General features: G+C 42.0%; 1 protein-coding gene across 4 annotated transcripts in view; it reads right to left on the bottom strand.

The window, feature by feature from the left end:
- The window catches only part of Senp2 (SUMO specific peptidase 2), a 37,516-nt gene that overhangs the window by 20,530 nt on the left and 6,540 nt on the right, over positions 1-10,446 (bottom strand). For all 4 annotated transcript variants that reach the window (XM_021184853.2, XM_021184856.1, XM_021184854.2 and 1 more), the window contains 3 exons: positions 10,169-10,235; positions 8,121-8,211; positions 2,345-2,513 (listed from right to left, as the gene is read on the bottom strand). In XM_021184853.2, coding sequence (XP_021040512.1) covers positions 2,345-2,513; positions 8,121-8,211; positions 10,169-10,235 — 327 coding nt within the window. The remainder of the gene's footprint in view (positions 1-2,344; positions 2,514-8,120; positions 8,212-10,168; positions 10,236-10,446) is intronic.

Raw genomic sequence — 10,446 nt, 5'->3', positions numbered from 1 at the left:
GGGAGGCAGAGGCAGGCGGATTTCTGAGTTCGAGGCCAGCCTGGTCTACAAAATGAGTTCCAGGACAGCTAGGGCTACACAGAGAAACCCTGTCTCAAAAAAAAACAAACAAAAAACAAAAACCCAAAGCCTGAGCTCTTTAGAGAGCAGCCACCTGGAACCCTCCCCTTTAGGCCGGCCACTTGCTTCCCACCCTGCTTCACTCTTTACATTATCTGTTAGACCCGAATGACCCTTTCACAGGGGTCGCCCTAAGACCACTAGAGAACACAGTTATTTACAATTCATTTCAGAAGCAAAATTACAGTTATGAAGTAGCAACAATGAAAATAATCTTATGGTTGGGGTCACCACAGCATGAGAAACTGTATTAAGGAGTTGCAGCATTGGGAAGGTTGAGAACCACTGTGTTAGATCGTGGAGGTATTTGCATCTTTGACAGAACTATGCTGAAGAAAACCGAGTTGAACAGAAAACATCAGCAGAAATAATCCCCTTTATAGCAAGAAATTTGCGGCTCCTGACTTTCTAGTTGGAGTGGTCTCCCCGTGTCCCCAGTGGCTTTGTAGCCACATTACTCTGCATGGGTTCAGTCCTGTGCTGTATGGTCGCCCTTTAGCATCTCATCCAGCTCACCTCGCCTGGCCCTTCCTGACAAGAAACTCTTGTAATTGCTCTCCTCCTCCTCCTCCTCCTCAGTCTGCACTGCCGACTAATTTCTTCTGCCTGCCATAAATGCCCAGAGCTCCTCTCACACTACAGTCTTCCCTGAATCATCTTTTCAGCTCACTTGATTTAAATGACATCAAAATGTAGAAAATCCAGAAATGTGTGTCTCTAACACTGCCTTCTTCTCAAAATTCCCATCACATATATCCAGAGTTTACAGGAGAGGTCTTCTGGCAGGATTCATGGGCACTTTAAACAAAGTCCAAAACTGAAGTCAGCATCTCCCCCCTAAACACAAAGGGCATTTTGGTCAGTGGCGTATTTATCCAGAGCTGCAATTTGGGCCTCAGGTTCTTCCTAAATGCTCTGTGATATTCTCAATTGACAAACACATTTATAAGACTGACTACCCATTGTCCTACAATCTGCCTACACAGTCATCGAAGATCTCTCAAAGCACTAAAGTTTCTCTTCTTAAAACTCTCAGACAGCCTCTGGCCCACTATTCCCTTGGCCTTTCTGCTGAATTATAAGTTATTTATGTAAAACTCATGAAGGCAGGGGACAAATGTATTCAGGATTCAGATACTAAATTACTTAAAACTAGTGCAGTATCCGGGACAGATAGCTCACAAAACCAACTATCAAATTAAAATAGCTGATGGTACTGGGGAATGCTAGAGACAGAAGTAAATGAAGATCTCAAGAGAGAGCGAAGCCCCGTCTCCTCGCCGCACTAAGTGCTCTGAAAGGTGAAGGGAAGCGTGGAGCAGCACTTACCACCTTTACTCAATCACACTTATGAAGGTTTACATAAATAAGCCAGGCAAGGCGTGTGGTGCTCTGTGTAATCCTAGCACTCAGGAGGCAGAGGCAGCACATTTCTGTGTGTTCAAGGCCAGCCTGCTCTACATACTAAGTTCTAGGACAGCCAGGGTTATGTAAAGAGACCCTGTCTTCAAAACATATAATTAAAAAGTAATCTCTTCCTCCAGGATTCCTTCTTTCTTTGTCAGTGGACCTGGCATCTGACACTCAGTGTCTAGAGTAGCATGGACTGCACAGCAACAGTAGGTACCATGAGTCAAAGCAGGTGAGGAGGTCAGGTAGGGAAGGGATGCTGGGACACTTTTAATTGCTGTACCCTTTTGGTACATTTTGAATTTTATATCATAGAACACAAATTATTACTAAAAAAAAAATCATTAAATACATTTCTTTAAGATATCAGGCTAACAGGGTTCCCTAATAAAGGAGCTAGAGAAAGTACCAAGGAGCTGAAGGGGTTTGCAGCCACATAGAAGGAACAACAATATGAACTAACCAGTACCACTGGAGTTCCCTGGGACTAAACCACCAATCAAAGAAAACACATGGTGGGACACATGGCTCCAGCTGCATATGTAGCAGAGGATGGCCTAGTCGGTCATCAATGGGAGGAGAGGCCCTTGGTCCTGTGAAGGTTCTATGCCCCAGTATAGGGGAATGCCTGCACCAGGAAGCAGGAGTGGGTGGAGAGCAGGGGGGAGGAGGGGAGGGGATAGGGGATTTTTGGAGGGGAAACTAGGAAAGGGAATATAAATGAAGAAAATATTTAATAAAAAATATTTAATAAGAGAATAAAAAGAAAAAAGAAAAATAAAAATAAAAAAGATACCAGGCTAAAAGGGCTTACCTCCTCCACGGTGCAGTGGGGACGCCTCACACCCTTGCCACCGTCTTCAGAAATCATCTCTGTCATACCTTGCTCCTGAGGCTTCCATGTTAAGGAACTCTCTGGATTGCTTTTGCTATGGCGAAGACCACTTGGCCTTCTATTATAGCCTTCCGATTTCAGCGTAAAACTGGAGAATAAAAGAAAACGAAAGACTGTATCATGGATTGAGATCCAAGCTCCTAGGTCATGCAACTATTCTGCTGATCTCGTTTAAGACCACTCATTTCTAAACAACCACCATTTGCAGTGGTGGACATACCAGCATTTCCTTATAGAATGTCTGCTCTGACTACTAGGGCTGTCATATGAAAGCTGTCCTCATAGCCAGGGTTCCAGCCCCAGATTGAGCCCCCACTGCACATTCCTCTCTCTTGTATTATATACTTGTCCTTTACTTGCTGGGCACCATGGAAATACCAGCTACATGCTAGCAATTTCTATGCTGGGACAGTGCAGTATGCCTAGCTACTCAGATTTCACACTGAATTTTGTTGCATCTTTAACTTAAAAATAGAGTGCAAGCCTGTGGTTTTGTAGAATGCATTTTCATTTCACAAACTACTTTCACAGGTAAGTTTAGATACAACAGTGAGTGATGATGCCCACCTCAGTGCAATATGCTTGGAGGCTGCTCTCCTCTGTGCCACTGCCAGCACCAATTATCTATTTAGGTGGTCTCAAGTATCAGATTGGTTTCTCTGTAACACTTTTCTCTCCTTTATAATTAATAAGGAATTTAGGGGGGAGAAATTGTAATGCTAATATAAGTATTCTAGGCCTTATCAAATCCCCACTTTTGCTCAGCCAAGGCTCACCCATACACTCATTACTGTGACAGTCACTGTCTTGCATGCCTTCTGCACTCTTTTCTCAGCATTTCCTATGGAGATCTGCCTTTACACAGTATATACCCACGCCCTGGTATTGGTGTTACAAGCTTTATTCATTTTGATGTTTAAATTGTCCCCTATTTGGCCACTAAATACCAATCAAGCTTTTCCCCAAATTGGGCTGGAGTTTCACGAGTCTTTCAGTCCTCCTTCATGTTCTGATACAAGATACTCTTGTGTCAATTACTACTTTCCCTCCTACCTCTACAATTTATCTTCCACCCAAATTCAGAGCACCCCAGTTTTAATTAGTCAGTCAGCCTCTCCCCTTCCCCCAAGCTCCCCTTTTCTTTTTGAGACAGGATCTCTCTATATAACCTTAGCTGGACTCGAACTGGCTATATATAGACCAGGTTGTCCTTGAACTTGATATTACCAACCTATGCCTCCCAAGTTCTGGAATTAAAGGTGTGTACTACCACAGCAGACTTTCATTTTAAAATGTTTTAAATATGTATTTTATTATTTTATGTATAAGTGCTTTTGTCTATATGTACATATGTGCAAGGTGTGCATGCAGTACCTATAGAGGCCAGAAGAAGGCATCAGAACTGTAGAACTCAAGTTCCATCTGAGTGCTGGGAACTGAACAAGGCTGGGTCCTCTACAAGAGCAACAAGTGCTCTCAATCCCAGATCAACCCTAAGGCCACGCAGATCTCCATTTCAATCATACGTAGTTAGCCAAGGATTGCTAGATTTGAATTTGCATGTGTTCATGCTTGCATGTGTGTACTTGTGCATATAAAAGCAAGAGGCTAATACGGTATGCCTACTGCTGCTCTTCTCCTGATATTTGAGGCAGGGTCTCCCAGAGCCTGGGAGCTCATCAATTCGGCTAGACTGGCTGGCCAATGAGCTCAGACGTATGCCTGTTTCTCCCACTGCCAGCACTGTGGGTTTCGGAAGTGTACAGCTGTGCTATAGCTTTTACCTGTGAGCTAGGAACCCAAACTTAGCCTGTACAGCAGCACTTTATTTATTTAACTATCTTTCCAGGCCCAGAAGTTTTAATAAAGACATTAATTTGAAGGATAAGACTAAAATAAAGCAAGGCAGTAGACAGACTGAGAGAAAGCCCCGGGATCTGGGGAACAGAAAAAGCAAGGTCAAAGAAATGTAAAAATAATAAACAGCTTTGAAGATATGAAAAGGCACTGAACATTTATAATTGGAACAAGATACTTATAGAATAAATTCATGCAGATTGGAGAGGATTCTTACAATTTAAAAACCATGAGAGAGCTTTAAAAAAAAAAAGATCAGGAGGTGAAAACAGAAAAATTGAGAGTTCAAAGCCAACTTGGAATACATAGTGAGTTCAGGACAATCTGATTTACATAATAAATTTCAGTCTGGTGTGAACTACGTGGTTGAGACCATAGGCTAAACTAAACAACATAACAAAAAAAACCCCAAACAAACAAAACCACAAACAATAACAACAAAAACAAATAAAACATAGCTTTTTGGGAGGGTGTTTTTGTTTTTCAAGTCAGGGTCTCTTTCTGTAGCCCTGGTTATCTTGGAACTCAGTATGTAGACCAGGCTGGCCTTGAACTCAGATCTGTCTACCTCTGCCTCCCAGTGCTGGGATTAAAGATCTCCACCACATGGTTTTTTTTCGAGACAGGGTTTCTCTGTGTACCCCTGGCTGTCCTGGAACTCACTCTGTAGACCAGGCTGGCCTCGAACTCAGAAATCCACCTGCCTCTGCCTCCCAAATGCTGGGATTAAAGGCATGTGCCACCACGCCCAGCTTCCACCACATGGTTTTAAGAGGAAAAAGGCATAGAAGAGACAGGAGACTATCTAGTTAGATGCCACGCAATAGGAACCCTAGAATGTAACACCACACAGAGGACAGCCGACAAGGGAGCTCAAAGGGCACAAGAGCTCGATCCCACGCCTCATGACCTGGATTTGATCCCTGGATCCTGCATGATGCAGAGAACTGCCTCTCACAAACTGTCTTGAACTTTTACACACATATTTACTAAATGCATGTAAAATTTAAGAGGAAAGAAAATTACTGAAAAAAATATTTAATAGAACAATTCAGTGTATAAAATTTATCAGGCTATATTTAAGATTTATGTACTTTTCTGCATTCATACACACACAGTTTGAAAGAAATGAGTGTTGATTCTTTTAAAAAATAGTTCTCGCCTGGCAGTGGTGGCGCATGCCTTTAATCCCAGCACTCGGGAGGCAGAGGCAGGCGGATTTCTGAGTTTGAGGCCAGCCTGNCACTCGGGAGGCAGAGGCAGGCGGATTTCTGAGTTTGAGGCCAGCCTGGTCTACAGAGTGAGTTCCAGAACAGCCAGGGCTACACAGAGAAACTCTTTGTCAAAAAAAAAAAAAAAAAACCAAAATCCAAAAACTAAAAACCATAAACCAAAAACCAAAAAAAAAAAACCAAAAAAACAAAAAAAGGAAAAAAAATATAAATAAATAAATAAAAAATAGTTTTCAAGGAGGCTGGAGAGATTGCTCAATTTAACACACTTGCTATTCTTTCGAAGTACCAGGATTCAGTTCCTAGCACCCACAAAGTGTTTAATAACTATCTGTGTAATTCCAGGGGTTCTAATACCCTCTTCTGGCCTCATACACATAAATACAGATGAGCTGCTATGTTTTCACTTTCCCCTAATTCTAGGATGGTCATCATCTCACTTTTGACTTCTCCCTTAATCCAACTGTCATTTAATAGTGTGCTGTTTAGTTTCCATGTGTCTGGATACTTCCTGCTGTTTTTACTGTTGTGGATGACTAATTTTATTCTTTTGTGGTCACATAGGATGCAGGATGTTATTTTACTCTTCCTACATTTGTATTGAGACTTGCTTTGTGTTCTAAAATGTGGTCAATTTGGAGAAAATTATTAAAGCTACTGAGAAGAAAGTGTATTCCCTAATTGGACGCCTCATACTACCAAAGAAAATCGCCGGTACCAGGAATGGGCTACCTCTTTTTTGAGTTGGTGGCTAATGGAATCCTATAGACCAACCCCCTAAACATTACAGGCTATTGCCAATGCTTTTGGTTACCCTCCAGAACTTGACAGTAATCCCTATTCCTGAAAACCACCAAATACTTGAGTCACAGAACATAGAGAAATCTAAATGGTACTCAACAGAAAGCTTACACCACATTGGCTGGCTTACAAGCTGGAAGATGCTATGTATGCCACCAGAAGAAAAACAGACACCAAACTCCCCAGCCATGAGCCCAGCAAGCTATAATGATGGTACAACAATGGCACACATTTTATGGGAGCAACCAGCCAATTCTAATTAGATTTAAGGCCTGCTCCATGAGATAAAACCCACATGGACATTGTCAATAAGACCAAGAACCTCATTAAGGCAGATAAGTCACTGGGCTGGGAGGAGGGGATTCACTAGTACTCTTCTGCTAAATAGACATAGCAATAAAATGACTTTTTTTTTAATTTTTAATATTTTTATTACATATTTTCCTCAGTTACATTTCCAATGCTATCCCAAAAGTCCCCCATAGCGCCCCCCACTTCCCTACCCACCCATTCCCATTCTTTTGGNCCTGGCATTCCCCTATATTGGGGCATATAAAGTTTGCAAGTCCAATGGGCCTCTCTTTCCAATGATGGCCGACTAGGCCATCTTTCGATACATATGCAGCTAGAGACAAGAGCTCTGGGGTTCTGGTTAGTACATCATGTTGTTCCGACAATAGGGTTGCAGATCCCTTTAGCTCCTTGGGTACTTTCTCTAGCTTCTCCATTGGGATAAAATGACTCTTAATCATGGGTATAACCACAGACCAGTGCATCTCTCAAGTCTCATTAGACAAGCTTCTCTCAGTGGTGGTTATTAACACAGACACCCACAATGGGCCAATGTACAGAGAATAAGTGACTTTGCAATACTCAGCCCTAAATGGGTTGTCTATATCACACCTCTCACTTCAAGGTTCAGGGATCTACATAAGGGAGGGCAGAAAGACAGCAAGAACCAGAGGTGATAGATACGAGTGGTAAGAAAACACTCTTTTCCATATACAACAGGCAGATGTACCCATGAAATCACAATGAGGCTGTGACAGCGTGCACGAAGGCTGTGTAAGCTAAAGCCAAACAAAAGCCTAGCATGGCAGTGAGGACAAAGTCCAGTCCCTAGCTGAGGAGCTATTGGTATCTGACTGCTTGTAGGAAAGAGAAAGTCAGTTTTCTTAAGTGGAGTGACACCAGGTATATCTATTATATCTATCAAGGCAAGTTCTATACAGGAGTAGCTAGCAACACAAACCAGACTCGATGAGGGACAAGAAGGAGAGACATGAAGAGAGTGAGAGAGACAGAGAGAGGGAAAAGGAGAGGAAAAGGAATGGCAGGAGAAAGGGAACAAGAAGTTCAGTGGGCAGGGAGGTGGGGGAGGACCTGGGAGAAGTTGGAGATGAACATGATCAAAGTACATTGTGTGAAATTCTCAAAGATAAATAAAAACATAAGACAGGGGGCTACAGAGATAGCTCAGTGATTAAAAGTACTGGCTGATTTTCCAGAGGACCAGGGTTGGAGGTTCAGTGCCCTCTTGTGGCCTCCTCAGGCACCAGCTATGAAAGTGCTACACTGGTATCTAGGCAAAATACTCATACACATACAATTATTAAAAATAAAATATATTAAAATGGTTTTCAAAACCAAGTCATACTATGGACATGTAATATAGCTGGAAAAGAAACCAGCTCAAGTCTAACTCGTCACATGCTACCCAGCTAGTACCCTCAGATTATGTAACAGAACACAGTGAAATCGCCTAACAGTGAGTTTCACTTACAGAAGAGGACCATCTAACTTACCCAAAGGAGGGCAGGACTCTCCGTGGCTGATCTCGGGTCACTGTCACTCTGATCTTTGGATAGTCACTTATTCCGTTAGGAGATTTATTACCTTTAACAACATATTTATAATGAGAAGAAAAGATACCAGTCAGCAGTCTGAATGGGACAGAAAGCTTACTTACATGTAGAACTAAAGCTCTATTTTTTAAAAGCATAGTAATCCAGCATGAATGTTATAAACAAATTAAAGGACAGTCATGGTGGGGCTAGCAGGGTAGTTCTGGGGTACAGTATTGCCTAACATGCATGAGATCCCAAGTTCAATTTCACTACTACAAAACCACAATAGTAATCAAGTAACTGATATTAAAACAATATGTATAAGCCAAAATCTATTTATATAAACCTTAAAAAGACTTTAAAAATAGCCTATCACCATTTTTCCAGTCCTTTGGAATTATTTTAATTGCAGAGTGTAACGGTCTAAAGTGATGTGTCTGGGAATCACGTAGGGATGGCATGGCTTTTGATGGCCAATCTTCAGTGCCAACTTGACTGACGAGACTGCTGAGCTAAGTCTAGTATCCGGGAGGTTTCCACAGCAGACTAAATGAGGGATAAAGACCACCCTGACTGTGGACTGCAGTTTTGCACTACATAAGAGGAGGAGGGAAGGAGACAATATCTTCTCTTCTCTTTGCTTGCCAGTCTGTAATGAAGTAAACCTGTTTCTCCTCTGGCACAAGATTCCACTGCTCTGATATTCTTCCCAAGAAACCACAGCCCAAGCCCTGGAAAACCACAAGCTAAAGCAGACCTTTCTCCCCAACCTGTCCCCTCCGCTGTTTGTCACAGCAATGGCAAAGAACTAATACACAGGGTACAGGTTTCCTCGACTTTGCACTTCTGGGCTATACACGAGGAGCCTTAGCTAACAAGTTTGAGGAGTATGTCGGTGAGCCTCGCTTCTTAGCTCCTTCTACTTCAGATCCCTGAACCTCGGCTGCTCGAACACTGACTTTCACTCCCTTCCTCCTCCTCCTCTCAAACTGCAAGTCAATCGCACGGCAGTCACTAAAACAGTTTCTCAGAACTCTGTCCTTTGCTCAGCTTTCCTCACAATAACATTTTATGCAGTACACACAATTACAAGTCCACTTTAGTGTCTAATATTGAAGTCTATACAGCTGTAGGAATCAGAAACTTAAGATTGCTCAACAAATACATGATGGACTCTGAAAGCACGAATAAGGTCTTCTGTTACTCCTGACCATTAGGATGCAGTGCTGGGAAAACAGTAAGCTCTCAGGAATATATTTTTTAAGATTTATCTTTATTATTCTAAAATTATATGTGTATGCATCTATGAGTCTGTGTGTGGATATGTGCATGTGTATACAGTATGCATAAAGTCCAGAAGAGGGCATCACATCCCCTGGAGCAGGAGTTAGAGACAGTTGTGAAATGCCTCATGTGGGTGCTGAAATCCAAACAGGTCTCTGCAAGAGCAATAAACACTCTTAAACACCTAGCATATGCCAGCCCTTTCTTGTTTTTTAATCTATAAGCCTTGATCTGAAGTCACATTAAGAATCATGCTTATATGTGGGGAAGGGTACGGGGGACTTTTGGGATAGCACTGGAAATGTAAATGAGGAAAATACCTAATAAAAAATATTAAAAAAAAAAAAGAATCATGCTTATAAACAGGAAACACAGCAGTCAACTCAGACAAAAATTATAAAGGAGAGCTCTGGGTTAAACATCCTTCCTGTAAAAACCTGATACTGATGCAGATGTTTCCAGCTTTGGATTTCATAGTTTACCTCAGGGATGTTCAACTGCTGGGCTCCATACAGACATCCCAAAAAATCTGAAAAACTCTAAAACCAAAGACATTTGCTGTCCTAGAAATTTAAGATAAAACTTGTATTTGTTTTTATGGATGGTAAAGAGATTATGCCTTTATTTAATCCTAATCCAAACTGGTGTTTTCCATTCATATTCATAACACTTAGGGGACAGGGCTCCAAGCACAGGCAAGCAAGAATCTCCTGAGCACTCACCCAGTTTCAGCATGCTGCTGCAGGATCCAGAACTCATCAGCTCACAAGATGAAGAGTTGGAAAAGACCTAAAATAAAGCAGTCACTTCTAAAGTTGCAATTTAAAAACAGTTCTAATACAAAAGCTTACTCAATTCATGATTATTTCAGCTAGCACACAGAAATAACCCCATCAAGATTTAAGAAGGGGCCCGGCATGGTGGCGCACGCCTTTAATCCCAGCACTTGGGAGGCAAAGTCAGGCGGATTTCTGAGTTCGAGGCCAGCCTGGTCTACAGA

The sequence above is a fragment of the Mus caroli genome, chromosome 16, assembly GCF_900094665.2.
Source record: "Mus caroli chromosome 16, CAROLI_EIJ_v1.1, whole genome shotgun sequence".
Classification (NCBI taxonomy): domain Eukaryota; kingdom Metazoa; phylum Chordata; class Mammalia; order Rodentia; family Muridae; genus Mus; species Mus caroli.
This window is presented reverse-complemented; position numbering and strand designations above follow the sequence as displayed.